Genomic DNA, 21,720 nt, shown 5'->3' on the forward strand with positions numbered 1-21,720 from the left:
TTGTTGTTGTTGCTGTTGCTCATTATGATGATGATGATTATGATAAATTATTTTGTTTTGCTATTTCTTTTTCTTCTTTAAGTACACGATGTTTCTTCAAATGCTCTTTCTTTTACCGTATCATATTGTTAAGATTCAATTCCTTTTTTTGTTGGTTTTTTTTAAAAAAGTATCATCCCTTCAAGGTCATCCTGATATTGTTGTGCTCACAGTCGGTGTCTCCCCAATTAAACCGCTCCCCAAGGGAACTGCTTAACTTTCACTAACATCAAAATACCGACAAACATTACCAATAAAAAAAAAAGGCAACAAACTATCAATCCAATTAAGATCTTATAAAAACAGAATCCCCATAAAGATACATTTTTTAAACAAACCGTTCTTATTATTTTCAAACAAAACCATTTCCCTTTTTTTTTTTTTTTTTTTTTTGCTGATCAGAAAAGCAGTTACGGATATTAGTGGAAATACGCCATTTTTACATTGTTGCAATAACATTTCAGAGAGACCTTCTTGATAATCGGAATGAACTTTTGATAAAATGTCGATACAACAATTCCATATCAAGAACCGGGTTGGCGAATTTCGATAAAGCTAATGCTATCGATTTCTTTTTGAAATGTCTTTCAATTCAGACAGCTACAAGATTGTCAACAATCAAAAAGAAAATGGCAATAATATAATTTAAGCTTTTCTGAAACTTAACAACGAATTTAAGATTATTTTAAAAATAAAAACTGTGAGTCATTGTTTTTCAAAAAAAAAAAAAAATAATAATAATAACAATCCAAATTCCATTGATATGAATTATGTCGGCATAAAAAGTAATGGCGTTGTATACATAGTGAAATGGCATGAGTGCATCAAGGTTTTTCGTTTTATGGGTTAATCGGTGCTTGATAACATCTTAGGTCATAACAATGCATATGCAGACCTGCCAACCCCTCACATTTGAAAAGTGGAATCAGAAGGTCAGAAAATAGGAATTTGAGACAAAACAAAATAGGAATTTCTTAACAATGGATAATACTGTATCGAAATGACCACCAACTTTGCCACCAATCACACACACACACACACACACACACACACACACACACACACATATATATATATATATATATATATATATATATATATATATATATATATATCATGTCGTTAACGCTCCAGTCGCATTGCTTTAACTGTTCTCTTGGTTAAAAAGGAGTAGGATATTATTATGGTGTCAGAATCGAACCCCGCCTGTAACGGTTTGAAAGAGGAAACCTATAACAGCTCCGTGACAAGGTATTACGGGAATTGAGTCCAGGAGCCAGTAATACTAAAAAGGAAACCACAGCGAGAGGATTTCATAGTCTCAAGACAGGATTATAATAGTCTCGGGGGTGATCAAAATATTCTATATTTAGACGCTACCAGTAATATTGAAAAGATGGAAAATACTGGTAAAGATCGAGTTTATTAGTAGTTACAGAAAAAAAAACAAAAAAAACAAAAACAATGGTCAAACACTAGCCCACACCAATGAAGCTGGTGGAAGAAAAAAACAAACACTGATCGTTATTTTCAAATGTGAATGTTGTAGGTTTGTGTGTTTGTGTGATTTATCCATGTATCTATTGATTTATTATCATCGTCGACATCGTTACATCGTCATCGTCATTATAATATCATCATTAGCAAAACATAGATAAAGACGTGTCACTAAATCATTACCAGCTAGCCAAGGGAGTATCATCATCATCATCATCATCATCATCATCATCATCATCATCATCATCATCATCATCATCATCATCATCATCATCATCACCATTACTGCCATCATCATCATCATCATGATTATTATTATCGTTGTTGTTGCTGCTGCTGCTGTTGTTGTTGTTGTTGTTGTTGTTGTTGTTGTTGTTGCTCTAATATTACTATTATCATTAATCACCACCGGAATACCCCACAACGCACACTAACAATCTCCACGGTTTATTGTCCTCGTATAGATGTTTCATGATAAAAAAATTCCATTTCAATATCTATCCATCTGACTATCTACGTTTTATTATTCTCTCGATTCCTCCAGTCAATCCACCTTCAAGCCTTTGACAGATTCGGGATCTTCAATGACAGATTCAGCTGCTTCCCAATCTCAACCCGACAACAACACATAGCTAGGCCTTTGGTGTTTGATAAATGAGAACACCTTGGAGATTCATGTAGGTTCGTTTCGTCCAAAACACAATACGGGGGTTTTGTTGTTCATTTTTCTCTCTCTTTCTTACTTCTTTAAATTAATCATATTCTTTAGGATAGGTGACCATACTTTATCAAAACAGTTTCCCTCTATGAATTGAATTGAATAATATTATTTATTGTCCGTCAAAAATACATATCATACATACGTCTTTTACACAAAATAACAATTAGAACAATCACAACAAAATATAAAAATAATCATTCATAGAATAATAATAATAATGTATATTTTCATAATAAAATATAATTCAAAACCATTAAGTCCTTTTAGGTTTTTCATCGGCATCAGATTTAAAAAAAAGAAAAGAAAATGCTTTGCACTTAAATTAAATACTACACTGTATGTATGTATATATATATATATATATATATATATATATATATATATATATATATATATATATATATATATATATATATATATATTGCCAAAAATAGTTTGTTCAGCTGAAGAATATGACAGTGTCAATAACTCACTTTGACCCAATTGCCGATTTGCGACCTTCTGTCAAATGACGGCAAAGTGAGTGGAAAGGTGTGTGTGTGTGTGTGTGTGTGTGTGTGTGTGTGTGTGTGGTGTGTGGTGTTTTTGTGTGTGGAATGGAATTCACTTTTAAGGAATAGCTGGTACGGAAGAATCACCATCGATCGATGAGATATAATATGTCATTTACATTCAAAATTAGTCTTTAATTATTTATAGCACAAGCAAACTCTACAACTTTATTATAACAAGTTCGCTTAAAATAAAACCCTTTTTGTGCGATATCTGTAGATTAACCATAATGAGCAAATTCTGGGTTAATAATCTTACCCAAGGAAAGTCAAAACCACTCGGGGCTCAAATCCCCCCCCCCCCCCCCCCAAGATATAATATGCGCAAGAAAGCTAATAGACTAAGACAGATCGTTTGCGCTTGGCTAGGAAGCTCACAACATTGCCACCCGGAAGTATAATAGAGACCAACACACAAAACTCTGTGTAACCATGTGCTTTTATAGTCTGGTTGATACATTTAAGTGAGAATTGCTCATAAACGTGGATGGCAAAAAACAAAAAAAAAAAAAAAAAAAACAAAAACAAAAACAAAGACCCGAGTGACGTCAACTTCATTCTATCTATAATATGGTAATAGAAAGAGTCAGAATCACAAGGGTAGCCTAGCCTCCTATCACCTCGCCTGGAAAAAGTTTTATAGATAGAACGAAGTTGAAGTCACTCAGGTGTTTGCTATTGTTTTTTGCCATCCACGTTTATGAGTAATTCTCACTGAACTGTATTAACCAGACTATAAACGTTCAAGGCTACACATAGCTTTGTGTATTGGTCCGTTATACTTCCGGATGGAAATGTGAGTTTATTGGCCAAGCGGACAGTATCTATATTATGCACAAGTCAATCAAATCCATCTACAAAACATTTTGCGCGGTTATGTGGTCTAGTGGGATAACACTTGCCTTCCGACCAGAAGGTCCAGGGTTCGAGTCTCGCTCTTAATGGCGCAAATATGAGTCCATAGAAAAGGCTCTTTACTTGCATCCTCTCAAGGCACTCAGATGCAAAAATAAGTACCTGGCCGTTAACAACATTGTGACTGTTGGGGAAAAAAAAAAAAACCATGCGAAATCGCCTAACATGCGTCATGTCTCATTCTACATGGTAAGTGTTGCTGCTGGCTAGGGACCCCTTGTAAAGCGCTTTGAGCCCGTTTAGTGGGTCTTACTCTACATAAATGCTCTAGTTTTTAGTTTATACGACCAACCTGACTCCATGATTTGTATCCTGGGATCGTTGCTGACATCCACGGGCAAGGAATCTTTCAGCCACATGACACGGGGCTTGGGGTCACCCTTCGTGTCACATTTCAAGATGACGTTCCGATTCTTCTCCACAGACCGTAGCTTCAACTGATTCTCGATAATAGGATAACCCTGGGGGATGCCTGCATGAAAAAAACCCATCAGAAATAAAGTTTAAAGGTTGGTCAAATTGCTTTGTTTGATTGGTGTGTTATTGTCTTGCATTTGTATTTCTTTCCCCTAATTTTACATATTTACATTATTTAAGTCATGATAGATAGAGTTAAGTTCATTTACAATAAAATTCAAATCAAGCTTTAAAAGACAGAAAAAAAAAAACATATATTAATAAAAACATTTTGTAAATTTTCCTTACAATCGGTAGAGTTTAAATCTACCCTTTAACCCTTTCTTTACCAGCCATTTTCAGAATTTACGCCACAATTTCATACTCACCCAACACAAAAATAGTTTTGTTTTCTTAATCAAACAGAAAAGTAACAAATACACTCTATGCATAATATTGGTCTGCAAAATGAACTCTACAACACAGTGTCACGTTTTTATAACTACAATAAAACATTTGTCTTTAAAAGTGTGTGATTTATAACAGAAATTTGAATGATAAAAGTGCTGGTTGGATCGTAACGAATGTGACGATTTCCCTATGGTTGGTAAGGATAGGGTTAAATTAATCATTTAAAAAAAAAAAATATATATATATATATATATATAACTTTTGTGAGTCATAGTTTGGACTTGACCCCCCAAAAAATGACCAAACACAAAATTTGACTTGGCGTAATAGAGCTAGTGGAGCATCTAAAGCTTAATGCAATATTTTTAGCACATGATGACAATGTCATGATCATCACTATCCACTAGAAAATACAATCAGTAAACAGGAAACATAAAGTGGTGGGGGAGGCGAAAAACACAACGCCATAATGAGATAAGAGAAAAGAAACTTTATCAGAAAGAGTACATCTACAAGTTTATTGGAAAAGCGTTTCTCCAATTCCACCCCCCCCCCCCAACCCCCAATAAATTAACTAAAAAACAAAAAGACAAACCCAAACAAATCAGTAAACAATAAAATAATATGTCACATTGCAAACCATATTATTATTGTACTGAAGTAGTTCAGACGCGGGGCGTAACTAATGTTTTAAAACTACCCATCTGTCTCATTTAAAGAAGTCAGTCCTAGTTGACTTGATTCTTAGTTTTAATTTTACGCCATTTTCAACAAAATTGCAATTTTTAATAATAATTTAAAAAAAGGAAAAAAAGGATTATCCGACTATCGATGGCAAAAGTCTGAACTAAGTTGGAAAACAAGAGTAAAATAGAAAATCAAAAATCGCATTATTCAATAAGCACAATGAAGATAGGGACGAAATAGGGGAGAATTAATATAAATAAACTGGTATGGGATACACGAGGTTTACTCCGATTAATTGTGATAGTAATAAAATATAATTAAAAATAAGACAATGATGAATAAGTAATAAAGGCATGAATGAATGAACGAATGTGTATATAAAAAAATAATTAAATAATAAATAAATTAATTAATTAATTAATCAACAAAGGGACACAACACAAAAAGCGTCAAAAAGAATCCCCCCAGCTGTAGGGTTTGTTTTGTTATGTTTTTTGTTTTTTTAAAACTTTATTTATTTATTTTTTTTTTTTTTTTGGCGTGACTTTTATATAGCGGTGAGACCAACTCATAGCAAATAAATATAATAATACAACATATGATGATTACAATGAGTTCAGACCTGCCAACCTTCCCAGGATAAAAAGTGTATTCTATGACCCTAAAAAGTGTATTTTTTTAGCAAAAAAAAAGTGTATTTTGTCCGCAAGTGTGCACTATACAAATATTTATATAAAAGCTAACACCAAACCCAAAACAAAATAAACCCTGATCTTCATCATTCAAGAATCTCTAATATTACAAAATTATTGATTTATCGAGAAACTAAAACTTAATGACCATTTTAAATTAGTATAAGGCTCAGAAATTGCAGTATCTAAGGAAATTGCTTTCGAAACACTCAAAGAAATGACCAAAAGACCCCAAACATGTTGGTAGTATTGATGCTAGTGTCAGTGGAAAAAGTGCTCTAGTTGTGGTGGTGATGATGATGAAGCTGTGATGGCGGCGGTGGTAGAAGTGATATGGCGGTGGTAGTTGCAGTGACAATGATGTGGTGGCGGCAGTTGTAGAAGTGGTGATGATAAGAGATGATGATGTGGGGATGATGATGCTGATGTACAAAATGAAGTTGTGATGGTGACATTTGCCCAGTACATCAGTTATGAGTAAGTTCTGAGATAAAACATTTGGGAGAGTGGTCTTCAATTCAATAGATGACATTTTGCAACAGTAGCAAGATATTTTTCATAGAAGTTATCTAATGATCTATCCCCCTCTCTCTCTCTCTCTCTCTCTCTCTCTCTCTCTCTCTCTCTCTCTCTCTCTCTCTCTCTCTCTCTCTCTCTCTTTTTTTTTTTTTTTTTTTTTTTTTTTTTCTTGAGCATTCACTATCACTACTACTCCTACTACTACTATTACTACTAGCACTACTACTTTTACTACTACTAAAATACTACTAATACTATTACTTTGGTCAAATGATGGGAAATTCGCAAGTATGTAATATGCAAAAACAAGTTAAATACTTCTAAAATGGTTCTAGAGAATTCATTTTGAACCAAATACCGTTACTTAAGCTGCCCACTTTGTAATTCAAGACTCGTACAAAGTAATAAAGAAAAAAAAGATAATTGTAAATGTTATAAATCAAAATAGAGTAATTTTAGTTATTATAACGGGAGATAATCCATTCATGTTTAAGCTAATTAGCAAAACAGTTTTTAATTGAAGGCTTCATAGTCAAATATGTTAGTTCAATTTAATTTTCACTTAAAATTTTATATTTAATAAGTGGCAAAAGCTTAAATGTAGATCTGAGACTATTTAAAATATAAAATAAGCTTATATGCATAATTCTATGCAAATCCTTAAAAATGTATGAGAAAAATATTGCAGAAAACTGGTATCATATAACTAACTGAAATGATAATTATAGTACTACTAAATGTGATGCATCATTCATTCAGAAACACAGTCAACAGTTGGTGCAAGACATGTGTGTGTATCATTGCATCAAATGTATCATTACCATCATTCACATTACATATTTTGAAAAAAATCGTACTAAATCATTTGGAATCGTATCATCGTATTTGGGTCCAAAAATTGTACTAAAATACGCGAAATCGTATTGGTTGGCAGGTCTGTTACAACAGAAGACATATAAAGAGAAAAAAAAAAAAAGAGGGAAGAGAAGACAACAAATCTCACAAAAGTAAGAATTTTTTTCTTGTAATAGAATCTTCGTGATTGCGACATAAATTGAGGGGGGAAGTTACAAAACAAAAAATCATAAATACAATAATACACAATTAAACATAAGGTCAGATTTGCCCCGTGTATTTTTGAATAACAGAGTAAGGGAGGTAACACGTCTAAATCAATTAGACACAGCATCCGACAAAAACGATTATGTCCCTTGGACCATTTCCCTCGGGCTGCGGTGGGTGATCTGTGAGTAGTATACGTCTCGGAATACGCTTTGATAATTAACAAAAAGAGTTAGATTGACGTTTATGTTTGTGATGTACAGCTGAAAGTGATAATCATAGACAAAAGAATAATATAAAAAGCTAAAACGATAAATTTGACAACACTTAAGACGGATCGGATCTACTGAGTAACCATTTTGAGTTGGTAAGGATTTCAAAGTTATTTTCCAAGAACTCATTCCCCCCCTACCTGTGTAAATGTGAAACTTTGATTTGGATTCTTAGATTTTAGGCTTTACATCGAAATTAAAATTTTTAAAGAGGGGGGGAGGGGGGGAGAAGAGAAAAAAAATAACAAAGAAACAAAAAAAAATTTTAAAATGAAGAAAAATAATAAAACGATTTTACTCTCGCTAAATGTTGAATCTCTGAGATATCCATAGGATATATTTTATCGTGAATGTAGCAGGCTATCTAATATTGAATAGATCATTGTGACCGGTTTTCAATATTTTCTCACTGTTCTCATCTTAGTATTGGACTTTACATTCACGAGTGGATATGACTGTTTTCATAACCTCCTCAAATTTGCAAGGCGGTGCCAAATAAAAAATAATGAAAGTAAAAAAAAAAAGTTCAAAGATCATTGCTATGTTGAGCCATAACCCTCTCCTTACCATCCATAGGAAAATCGCCACATTCGTCATGATGCAATCGACAGTTTTCTCATTCTGATATCCTTTGTGCATCACAAATGATATAGAAACTTTGTTATAGCGATAAAGATTAGACACTGGACAATATTATGTATGGAATGTACTTGTTCCTTTTCTGTTTGAGTAGGAAAAAAATATTCTTTTTGTGTTGGGTGGGTGTGAAGTGTCAGGGAAAATTCTGAAAATGGCTGGCAAGGAGAGAGATAAGCAGGCGAACTTCAAAATGAAAAACTTGAAAAATAAATAAAAATAAATAAAACAAAAACCGACAATAATACCGAAAAAAAAGAAGGGGGGGGGGGGGGGGGGGAGGAGGGGGATTTGACAATACGCATTTCAAAACAAAAACTGATAAATCATTCATAATAATAATATATTGATGCTGTGTGTAGATAACAAAAGTTCCGTCTCTTTCAATATATTATGGCAAAACAGGAAAGAGAACACAGACACACATATATATATATATATACACACATCTGACCAGTCTGATGGGATGAAAACAATGTATTGGGGACAACAACGAAAACACATCAGTGCCTTTTTGGTACAACACAATAGTCAATTGGACACGGCTATCACAAATAGCAAAACAATAATGAAATATAAAACAGAAAAAAATTCTGAATGAAATTATTGAACAAAGCGCATCTATTTCCACCTTTTGTGTGTTCAGCGCACTTATGTGTGTGCTTTATTATTCATGTAGCGGGCCGAATGGAATCAGACCTCAAACTCCGATAATAAAACGACCGTAACTCGGGCGTCATTTTATGGACTTCGAAATATCGTGTTTTAATATTGAAGCGAATTTAAATAATAGCTTCACCATAAACTCACCATCCTACCCGTACGTACATTCATCTCCCCATCTCCCCATCCATTAACCAATATATCGATTTATATTTCTAACAATTTAAAAAACAAAAACATACCCCCCCCCCCCCCCCCCTTCTCCTAAAAAAAAAACAAAAAAAAAAAAAAAAACAAAAAAAAACAAACAAACAAAAAAGCATATGAATTATTTTTATCTCCGTTTCCTCTTCGTCTAAAATAAAAAAAGTATTTTTTTTTTCAAAAAAGTGTGTGTATACAACAATAATTGTTTCAATAACAAATAGCGGTCAAAGGTGAAAGGTCACAGGGTTACATTGACCATGATGCTATTATACCATTGCTGAGTGAAACCATTTGTTACCTTTGTATTTTACCACCCAGATATTATTGCCTGCAGAAACAAAACAAAAATAAATAATAGGCATCGAATGATATTCTGTTTCAGTGTCATTTTAATCTGTAATAAATCCTTAGTCACGTATAACTTTCTGAAGCCAAATTTAGATATTTGACAAGTTTAAATAAAGTAAATTATAATAAGCTGCAATATATAGATTTAGTTTATCTTATAAAGAACACCAAAAAATAAGCAGACAAATAAATGATTAACAAATAAATATGAATAAAGAATAAATATTCAAATACTTAAATAAATAGCTGAATAATAAATACATAAATAGGTTTTGAAAATGTTTCCAAAACAAGAAACAACTAAAGCATTAAAATAAGAAGAATATATACAAAAGTGAGTGAAAGAGAGAGAGAGAGAGAGAGAGAGAGAGAGAGAGAGAGAGAGAGAGAGAGGAGAGAGAGAGAGAGAGAGAGAGAGGGGGGGGGGGGGGGGAGGGGGAACAATAAAACATTTTCAAAATAAACAAACTAAAAAGATCAAATGTGAGAGAGCGAGCCTTTAGTCAGTATAAACCCTAACCCACAACCCACCTTACAGAATTAAACTACTAGTAAATCATCCTGGTTTCTTGTATCAAAATATCATCTTCGAAACAAAAGTATGAATCCTAAATGATCAACGAAATCTTGTAGAATAAGTTAAGTAACGGCTTTCACCCAACGGTGAGAGAACCCCGATAGCTCAGTTCGAAGAACTTCCGACATAAACTTTGATTTTTGTTGGGTTTCTTTTTCTCTCGCTGTTATCTTTTTCGTTTTTTGTTTCGTTTATTTATATTAGCCCAAATCAGGTCAATCATTACTTTCTGTTCATAGAGTAGTGACCGGGTAGCTGGCTATCCATTAAATCTGGCGAAAATGACTTTGCTATAGTCGTGTGCACTATGTCGTAAGCAGATGTTACTGTTCCTATTCAATACCCCGAATAAAACCCGGATCCCTACAAGGACAAAGGCTCTCAGGAATGGTTGTTAAGAAAATGAAATGGAAGTTATATCATCGCAGGAATGAATGATGGGGGAAGGGGGAGGGGAGAGAGAGAGGGAGAGAGAGAGAGGGAGAGAGTGAGAGGGAGCAGAGAGGGAGAGAGAGAGAGAGAGAGAGAGAGAGAGAGAGAGAGAGAGAGAGAGAGAGAGAAATGGAGAAAAAAAAACTACAACACGTAAAATAATAATCAGGAGTGTAATATAATTAAATAAAAATAATCTTTGCTACTCTGTCCTCCTCTTTTTCTCCATTATTTCCTGCTCCACCTCAGCCGTCACCACTCATTTCTCCTCCTTCTCTCCATCTTTTTGCTTTCCGCAATGCAATATATCTTTTGGCCACACAGATGAACAGACAGATGAACGAACAAACAAGATGTAAAGCGTGTGCGTGGCAGACAATGCGACAAACCAGCACGACGAAATAATAATAATAATTGGAACAAGACGTGGTCAGATTACGACGACAGCATAATATCATCATTATCATATGACATTAATTTGGGAAATAATGAGTGAAGCATCTTAGATAATGAGGAATAGTAATAGTTTGGTTGGCATGAGTAATATAAATATCGTATGTTGTTCAGTTTCGTATAATTGAGGGTTTATGAAAAATAAATAAGTACGATAAATGAAAGATGTTAACAACAAACAGAGGAAGTGAGTAAGACGGTGGTGGTTGTGGAGTGGAGAAGACGATGATGATGATGATGATGATGATGGTGGTGAATATGATGATGATGACGACGACGACGATAATGATGATGATGATGATGATGATGATGATGATGATGATGATGATGATGATGATGATGTGGTGGTGATAGTCATGATGGGGGTGACAATGGGGACGATATGGTTTATGAGGATGGTATGATGATGATGATGATGATGATGATGATGATGATGATGATGATGATGATGATGTGGTGGTGGTGATAGTCATGATGGGGGTGACAATGGGGACGATATGGTTTATGAGGATGGTATGATGATGATGATGGTGGTGGTGGTGGCTATATTGATTGTTGTATTTCTATTCCTGTAAGATGGTAATCTTAGTGAAGTGGTAACAATGTCTTTGGTTGCAGAAAAATAATGATTGTAACTATTTACAGTAAAATATTTGAAATATTACAATCATTTTCTCATGTAGACTGCAAAAAGCTACGGAGAAGTATATATATATTGAGAGAGAGAGAGAGAGAGAGAGAGAGAGAGAGAGAGAGAGAGAGAATATGATTTCCATGCCAAATCTCATATTGCGAGAGCAATGATTGAGGGAATGTGAAGAATTGAGTAGGAAGGGGGTTTGTCTCCCAGTGGTACAGACAGTGAGTGTTAGAAAATAAGTTTTAGGATATATCGAACGGAATGAACGAAAAATTACAGCCAAAGCGCCTCTTATGGAAAGACTATTTTTATACAGACAGCTTAAGTGCTCAAAATACAAATAGAGACAAAGAGAGGGGGGCTGAATAGGGGGGGGGGGGGGGGAGAGAGAGAGAGAGAGAGAGAGAGAGAGAGAGAGAGAGAGAGAGACCAAAAAAGAAGCTAGATAGATAGATAGATAGATAGATAGATAGATAGATAGATAGATAGATAGATAGATAGATAGATAGATAGATAGATGGTAATCGATATTTTATTTTTACGTAGCAATGAAAGGGATAAAAAAAAAAGAATAATGGAAGAAAATAATATCTAAGGGCTTGGCGTTCTTGGTAAGTGTTCGGCACAGTCACCACCGCCGCCACCACCACCGCGACCACTACCACAACCACCAAATCGATCGGTCGTCATATTGGATGATGCTGCGTTGTCATAGAAACAGGGGAGACCACCACACCACAACCTCCCGTCAACCCTCCCACCCATCCGGCAACCATTATTTTCCCGTTCCCCCCTTGCCTCCGTCGCTGCCAAGCCAGCAGAAGTGTGCTGTTGTTTGCTCTGGTCGACCACTGTTGGGAGTTGGAGGAAAATTACACGCCAGAGAATAACAATAATAGTAATATGGCGTGAAGAACGATGAGTTAACACTCGAATGCTGATAACTGATGTAGTTATATGGGCCATAAAACATAATAAATGATGGAGGTGGGAGTATTAGGAGACAAAACACGGGAATCCTAAATTGATCGCTGATTGGTTGGATTCATTTGTTCCCCCTTCTCACCCTTCTCCAATGCAAGCGATATCACACAACGACCAACAAACTTATTATAGGATGATTTATAAAACACACACACACACACACACACACGAGAGAGAGAGAGAGAGAGAGAGAGAGAGAGAGAGAGAGAGAGAGGAGAGAAAGAGAGAGAGAGGAGAGAAAGAGAGAGGTAGAGGAAGAGGAGGAAGAGGAGAGAGAGAGAGAGAGAGAGAGAGAGAGAGAGAGAGAGAGGCCATCGTTAAAAACGTTCCAAAAGTGTCCAAATAGAACTAAGAATCATAGTATTATATTTCCGTCCCTTCGTCAGAAGATGTGTAGTACCTGTCTAATTTAGTTTATATATTATGACAGTTAAATTTGTTAACAAGTATGTTTGGGCATCAGTTACAATTTTTAGAACAGTTGATTGATAACATTTGAACTAATCTTTTATTGTTGAACAACAATAACGACAACAACAACAACAAAATCAACAATAACAACAAAAATAATAACAACACCAACAATACTGCTCTCTCGTCATCAAGCCACTTCCTCACACTCCTTCTCATAATAACCCGGGTCATCAACATCACCACCACCATCATCATCCCCATCGACTTTAAACCGAAATCATCGCTGTTGTTAACATATACAATGAGTTCTAATTTACCCACTTCTAATTTTTTATGTTGTAGATTTGTGTTTTTTGTTTGTTTGTTGTTTTTGTTTTGTTTTTGTTTTTGTTTTGTTTTTAGGGGGGGGGGGGGGGTTGGTTTTTTAATGAACCCACAATCCCCACTTCTATTAACCTATAAAGTGGCATGGCTCTCTTTTTCTTTTAAGAGACTTTCTTGAGCATTAAAACAAAATGTCAAGATCGCAACATGTCGAATTTTGACCATCAAGTTTAATTGCAAATCACAATTTATCGATTCCGCTACCGCCGACTTTTCTTAAGCGAGATACCTGGCTGAAAACGCCATTAGGACGAGTCTTAAAACGTGTCCATCTAAATCCTGCCAAGTTGTTTGACTATTGAACAGACCATTCGCTCTCCACGCCCGTCTTTGTTGTGAATTGTTCAAATGAATTTAAACGCATGTCTCTTGGAAGTTTTAATTGTCATTTTATGACACTTGAATGGCCTCAGCATCATGTTTATTTTTTATTGCTCTATAATAAATGGCTTTTCTTCATCCCTTATGCCGATCCATTGCCTGGTGACTAATCTACATCAAATTTAAATTGATTGAACACGTTTACGGGATTAAATGATATTATGGGCGTCATCGTCATCAAAAACAACAAGAAAGGCGAAATAAATTGTTAACGCCAGGTAACCATTTTATACCAGAGTACGATGAGAGAAAATTCATTATTACCATCATCATCATCATCATCATCATCATCATCATCATCATCACCATCATCACCATTATCATCAACAGCAACATCAATGACAACAACAATAATAACAACACCATCCATCAACAACAACAAGAAGAACAACGTAAGAACTGAAGTACCAGTTTGCTCTTCTGAAAAGTAAAAGGTACACTTCTAGTTATTTCTCTCGAGAGTTGCATAATTTTGTTTTCGACCAATCGACAATTGAATTAGTTTTCAAAATACAGCGACAAAATACCTTAGTTTCATTTTGCAAAATATTTTTTTTTTATAAAATAAAATATTTTAAAACATTTTTTAAAATGTAAATAAACAACTTATACTTTATTTGACAGGTTATACAGCTGACAGCCAATCAAAATTCCACATCCTTTATCGAAAGCTTAGGAATTAAACCAAATTAGTCAGCTAGTAATGAACCTGAAACTTCTAAGAGGCCTCGAGCAACGCTTATTTATTTATTTATTTATTTATTTATTTATTTATCTATTTATTTATCTATTTATTTATTATTTACTTATTTATTTCTATTTGAACATTTTCTTTAACATTCTGTAATTTCATTCAAAAAATTATATTTAGTAAACAAGGCAGATTGTTATACCGTTTTGCAGAACCGGCGCACTTAAAAGGCCCGTTACATACAGGTGTGTACAACTGCAGCCTGAGGGCCAAGGCAAAGAGACGAGGGTCAAAAGGTGAGGGTATGCGTCGGACTATATCATGCAACATATCATCGTCTACTTTGTTGACAAAAGGGAAACCCGAAACGTCCACAACTTGTCTTTGTCAGTGAAATCGGCGCTTGACTTCAACGTCTCCAATCTTGTTTTGTTAAATTTTATTTGTGAGTTGTGATTGCTTTAGATCCGCGAAAGAGAGTGATTTTGTTTTTAAAATCTTAGAAATAGTTCAATCATACTAATACAATTATTGTATTTTAGCAACTGTTACAATAAATTTCAGCTTTCATACAGCCCAATATCCACTTAACATGTTCAAAGCGCTTTACAAGGGGTCGCTGACCAACAGCAACACGTAACATGTAGAACGAAACATGTCGCCTGTTAGGCGAAATTACATTTTTTTTCCGACAGACACAACGGCCAGGTATTCATTTTACACCTGAGTACGGTGATAGAAAGTGAGTAAAGAGCATTTTCCAAGGACACAACTACGCGCCGAGCGAGGCTCGAGCGCAGGAACTTCCGATCCGAAAGCGAGTGTCATACCCCAAGATCACAATATCCGCAAAATAAGAACGGGTGACTCCACTAGTAAAATTAATGACACAATAAACGACTGGCAAAATGGCTCACTGTAATAATTATTGAATGGGTTATGTTTACTGGATTAACATTATACTTTGATGTTGCAATTTTGTGGCCACAAACTGCACATGACACTGTGAACTTCAAATAATGATCCACTTTCACCTCAATGAGGTTTACCTACTGTCAGTAATGTCTTGCGTGGAATGGTTACGATAAAACAAGGAGCTGGAAAATCTTTCTGTGAAGAGATTTCCGGTTCCCTAATCCACCATGTCAACCGGGTAATGATAATATCAGAGAGGACATGACTTCTGGTGACGCCATCTTAACGTTGTCCGACATAATTTGAGAGGATTGTCTTGTGCAATTATAGTGCATGAATATGATCGAATGCCCCCCCCCTCTCTCTCTCTCTCTCTCTCTCTCTCTCTCTCTCTCTCTCTCTCTCTCTCTCTCTATCTATCTATCTATCTATCTATCTATCTATCTCTCTCTCCTTGTACCCACACTCCCAAGACCACCCACATAGTATCGTAGTTCCCATTAATGCGCATCTGCCTATCTCGATTCCTCACCAATGAAGGCTAAGTTCTTTATGCTTTATGGTTCCTTCCTTGTTGCTGTCATTTAGCCACCAATGCCCTACACCAATCCCCCCCCCCCCCCCCCCAACCTCAAACATCCACAAATCCTCCTAAACCTAATGCACATTATCAAATCAACAGTAAAACAAAGAAAATAATATGAAATGGCAAAAGTAAAAAAAAAACCAAATAAATACATAAAACAACGCGGATTCAAAATCCCAATATTAAAAATACATCAAAACAAATTAACACTTTCTCAGCCTTCCCCTATCAAACTCCGTGCCAGCAATCGAACTCGCCTACGTCAATACAAGGGAATATGGCGGTCCGGACCGGGTGGGGGGTTAAATTGCCTTATGCATAAAGCCAGCATCGGAACTGAACCCCCTCCATCCGCCGCTCTCTTCCTCCATCCCTCCTTCATTCAATCCTTCCAGCCAGCCAGAAAAGATCGATACTACGGCAGCAGCATGAGTCATCGTCCAAAAATCGATCAATCAAACACACTCACCACGCATATAACACATACACGATCCCTCACTCTTGGAATTGCACACTTGCACAACGTAAAGTTCTCTCTCTCTCTCTCTCTCTCTCTCTCTCTCTCTCTCTCTCTCTCTCTCTCTCTCCCCCCCCCTCCTTCAATCTATATTTCTCCAGCTCTACTCATTTCTCCTCTCTCTCTCTCTCTCTCTCTCTCTCTCTCTCTCTCTCTCTCTCTCTCTCTCTCTCTCTCTCTCCCCCTCTCCCTCCTTCAATCTATATTTCTCCAGCTCTACTCATTTCTCCTCTCTCTCTCTCTCTCTCACACTCTCTCTCTCTCAAACACACACACCATCTGTGTGTGGGCCCCCCTCCCTCATCCCCCCCCCCCCAAACCCCTATTCCACTCGTCTGCATCTTCTCCAGGTCTACCCCTCTGTCAACCTCTACAACTTCCTCGCCTCTCTCTCTCTCTCTCTCTCTCTCTCTCTCTCTCTCTCTCTCTCTCTCTCTCTCGCAATCACACCAGAGAGAGAGAGAGTGTGGAGAGAGAGTGGTTGAGAGAGAGAGAGAGAGAGTGAGGGGTGGGGGAGGGGGAAAGAGAAAGGGGAGGAGGGAGGAGGGGGGAGGGGAAGATTCTTAATGATTTTTCTGCATTTCATGCAATTGATGAAATAAATCGTAACAATATGTGCCTCTAACACATTTATACAGTATCCATTGTGTGTCCATTATACTTATTATTTATCAGTTTTAAAAAATGAAATAATTTTTAAAAAAGGAAAGAAAGAAAACAAAACATCTTTACCCTCATGGTCTCGAGGATAACCCCTTCGAATTATTATTTTTTTAAACTCATTTGCGTCAAGATAACTTAATTAGATGTTTGGTCTTGTTTTTATGTATTCCTTGATAATGACGACGACGATGACGATGATGATGATGATGATGATGATGATGATGATGATGATGATGATGAAGTTGATGATGATGATGATGATGATGATGATGACGATGATAAACAGTGGTGAACACAACGTTGACGACCACAATAAATACTATGAAGCTGGTTATGAAAGTTTTGAAATAGATCAACATAAAATGGGATATATACATACATATAAGATATACATTTCATGGATTACAGTATTGCAAAAAAAAATGTAAAAAAAATTGGTACATGATTAAACATACATCCATAAAGCATTAAAAGAGTAATTAATAACCCCATGTTTTTTGCAATATAAAATTTATAGGAAATAAAAGAAGAAAAAAAAATAATAAAAATATTTAAAAATCAGAAATAGAAAGCATATCGTATATTATGCAAACAAATCCAAGCAAAAAGAAGAAAATGTTTTTTGTCAACTTTGAATTACAGCCGTTCTTCCGTACGATTTCAAACCACCCTTTTAATTGTGAAACAACTTTTTTTTTTTTTGGTGGGGAGGGGGTCGGGTATTTTTGGATATATTTTACATCATATCCCGATAGATAAAAATGACAAAATCTTAGGTTAAAGACTTTTTCAAAATGTAAGGGGTCTTAACTTAATAAAGAAAAGTATCCAGCCAAAATGATAAAAAAGGTGTTTTGTCCGGGTGGAGCAGTATTGAACTTGGCATGATATCAATTTTGACTTCTTTATGCTTTCCTGTATATTGGGAGAGGAGGAGGAGGAGGAGGAAGAGGAGGAGGAGGAGGAAGAGGAGGAGGAGGAGGAGGAGGATGAAGAGGAAGAAGAAAAAGAAGAAGAAGAAGAAGAAGAAGAAGAAGAAGAAGAAGAAGAAGAAGAAGAAGAAGAAGAAGAAGAAGAAGAAGAAGAAGAAGAAGAAGAAGAAGAAGAAGAAGAAGAAGAAGAATTATGCGTTCGGGGACTGCTTTTCTCAAATTTCCTTTTTTCCCTTGAGTCTACTGATATAAGGACAACTCTCATGTAACTCATTCAGAAGGACTCGTTCGTTGGTGTTTCTGTATACGTTTGTAAATCAACGGGACGTTAGGACTACAGTAACATTTGAGTTGCCCTCATAACAAGTGCTCTGTGATTGAGACGCAACTAAGGGACACACTTTGTGAGAAACATTTCCGTAATACACACATCAACATTATGACTTTCTTCTAATCAAAGGAATTCAATTAAAAAATGAGAAATTAAAAAAATAAATAAATATATATATATATATATATATATATATATTATATATATATATATATATATATATATATATATATATACGTAAATTAATGTCATTTCCAAACTCAAACGATGCTCCTTGCACCAAACATCCCTTTTCAACTGAACTTACCTTCCGTCATTTTAGGATAGACGTAGAGCCTGGCGTCCGCTCTTGCCTCTCCCAAGTCGTTGGTAGCCACGCAGGTAAAAGTAGCATTATCCAGTTTAGCCTTGCTCTCACGTATCCTCAGGGCTGAAATATGCGACGTCTGGTCGTGGATCTCTAACCGATTCTTGCTGTTTTTGGGCCGTATACTCTTGCCGTCTCTCTCCCATGAAAAAGTGGGCGTGGGGTTCCCTGAAGCCCGACAGAAAAAGCTGACGGTGCCACCTTCGGCCACTCTGTGGGGACTGGGTGCCAGGGTGATCTTTGGGGCAGCTAAAATGGTGGAGAGAAAAGGGTAAGGTTTAAGTTTTGGAATACTTCGACTTTCGAAATCCTTTCCTAGAATTTCGGACCCAACTTCCCAAACATATTTTGTTTACATCCCTGGCAAGTAAAGGCATTCGAGTAAAAAAAATAATCAACAGACAAAATAAGTATTTTTATCATATTTCTCCAGTTAAACCAATTTTTTTTTTGAAAGGAGGGGGTTTATACTTATATAATATTGATATGTACGATGCTAAATGAATCTAAACATATCAAAATAATATATTATAAAATAAGCATTATAAGTTGAAAAATCTTACGTTTTAATTATTATACTCTAATTTCAAACAGTTTAAGCATTCAATTCTCAAAGAATTTAGAAATAATGAGTTGACATGTATGCTTTCAGTCAATGTCCTTAGGCTTACCCACACCTTATCATCATGATCTGTCTTGGGCAATGTAATTTAGCCAGCAAATCATTGAGTCAATGTGGGCAGGCAACACGGGGGGGGGGGGGGGGGGGGGGGGGGAGATGGATCTATTAATGTTGCCATACCAAAGTTACGGTTCAGTGTCAGTCTTGGTATCGATCGTGAATAGAATGCAGAAAGATAAATCCTATCCAGTTCTAAGTTTTGAGTCAAAAGTTAAGTGACGATGAGCCATTTGTGTGACCCGGTGGGTGACAATGAATGCAAAACTCTGTTTCCAATGTTGCCCTCGGATAGGGTAGTTTAAACATAATATACATAAGACATGGTGGAGTCAAATGGCTGTAAGTAGTTTAAAAAAGTGTAAGAGTGCTAGTTAAATATTAGATAAATAAAAAGACAAACATACGAATTGTACTGTATGAAATGGATGTTTGTTTCAATATGATCTGCTAAGAGAATGAGTGATGTTTTGAGAGAATCTTATTGAGGATGATAAACCAGTGGAAAATGCCCAATATCAATGTAAATATTTTGTACACGTTACAGAAATTCTCTTTTCTTGGAATGTGAAACATTCACTGACCTATTTATAAAAAGAACTGGAATTCCGATTGGTCATTTATTCTGAATCATTAGTTATACAGCGGTGATTTATGTTTAAATTCATTATCGTACATAAATAGCAAATAGAACAGTATAATAGACAAATAGATTTGTATCAAAACAAGCCTGGAATAGGATTTCATTTCATCAAGTAACAGCACTATAGATTTGAAAATACAATTTAAAGAAAAAAAAAAAGAAAAAAAAGAAAAATAAGAAATCGATTTGGATGTTAGAAGGATCGAAATCTCATGGAGTGAGTCACCTGCTCACATTGACACAATGAAGGAACAGCCTCATCGCCATTTCTTTATGACTTGTAAAAGTATTGAACAGGGGAAACAAAAACAAAAGGTTTATTTACTAAAAATTGGACAAGGAAAGATTCGGGCTCAATCCTTTATTTGGTCAAAACAAAAAACAAGAATAATGAGAGATAACGTTATTCTAGCCGTATCGTGTTGCACTATTTAATTGTTAATGACTGCTGATAGTGGTTTGAGCTCGATCCGTTCCTTCTTCCGATTAATTTTTGTTCAATACTTCTCAAGTCAAAAACTTCACCATGCAACATCTTCTTAACAGCATGGTGATTCTGATATCTATTGGTGGCAGGGTTGTCCATCCAGCCTTTACTCACTCTGCGACACAGGCAGCCTGAACTGGAAAGTGTCGTTGTTGATGGCTGGAACTGGAGCTTCCACAGCTGCCACCACGACCGGTGGTGCTGTAAGATTGTCGTTGTTGATAGATAAGGTTGCGTTGGTGGTTGTGTGATAAGATATAATGCAGTGGTTGAGATTATATTCGCTTTCAAGCATGTGAACATTAATACAAACTGAAAAAACTGGCCTAAATCGAAAAAAATACTTCAAGAATAAATATATTTATTTATTTATTTATTTATTTATTTATTTATTTATTTATTTATTTATTTATTTATTGAATTATAAAGATGAATGATATTTATGTTACCATTGGCTAAATTTACCACTTTGGTTTTGGTTAAATTTTCAGAATTCTTCCTAAATATTCTTCTGAACATTCAATAAACTTTTCTTCAAATGATCGGCTAGATGGAATTAAAACATAAAACAACAAAATATTTCGATTTAAACGAGTTCTTCAGTGAGAAGATGGCAGCATAGAAAGATGACATCTCATAGCCAGGTAATCGACGCCAGCATTAACAAATTAACAGACTGTCGTCGATACGTTTCCGGGGGAAGAATTGACAGTTCAAAAATACGAAAAGGTTATTATGAAAGAGCAATATTTAAAAGCATGAAGCGAAGATGCAACAATTTGTTGCGTTTTATTTTGTTATATTTTATTTAAAGAGCAAAAGACGTGACTACAATCGAGGTGTGCGACTTCAAACTCAGCGTAATTCAAAATTTACTGAAATTATTCAAGCTTATTCCGCATTTACAATTTGTTGATTGATCAATAAACCGACTTGTCCGTAATTTTGTTGACGGCGAGAATTGATGGGTAAACAATGCTGCGTCCATCGAAAAAGGGTGATATGTTCAAGTCCAAAATATTAGCTCG

General features: G+C 35.5%; 1 protein-coding gene across 16 annotated transcripts in view; it reads right to left on the reverse strand.

Moving 5' to 3' along the window:
- LOC144971952 (receptor-type tyrosine-protein phosphatase F-like) overlaps positions 1–21,720 on the reverse strand; it is a 359,769-nt gene that overhangs the window by 133,006 nt on the left and 205,043 nt on the right. For 8 of the 16 annotated variants that reach the window (XM_078913126.1, XM_078913082.1, XM_078913059.1 and 5 more), the window contains 2 exons: positions 18,824–19,132; positions 4,016–4,195 (listed from right to left, as the gene is read on the reverse strand). In XM_078913126.1, the coding sequence (XP_078769252.1) occupies positions 4,016–4,195; positions 18,824–19,132 (489 nt within the window). Of the gene's footprint in view, positions 1–4,015; positions 4,196–9,566; positions 9,597–18,823; positions 19,133–20,806; positions 21,003–21,720 lie in introns of those variants that run through there. The other 8 variants (XM_078913094.1, XM_078913066.1, XM_078913044.1 and 5 more) reach the window with 2 other exon arrangements.

The sequence above is a fragment of the Berghia stephanieae genome, chromosome 1 (genome assembly GCF_034508935.2).
Source record: "Berghia stephanieae isolate SIO BIC M18660-M18661 chromosome 1, UCSD_Bste_1.3, whole genome shotgun sequence".
NCBI lineage: Eukaryota > Metazoa > Mollusca > Gastropoda > Nudibranchia > Aeolidiidae > Berghia > Berghia stephanieae.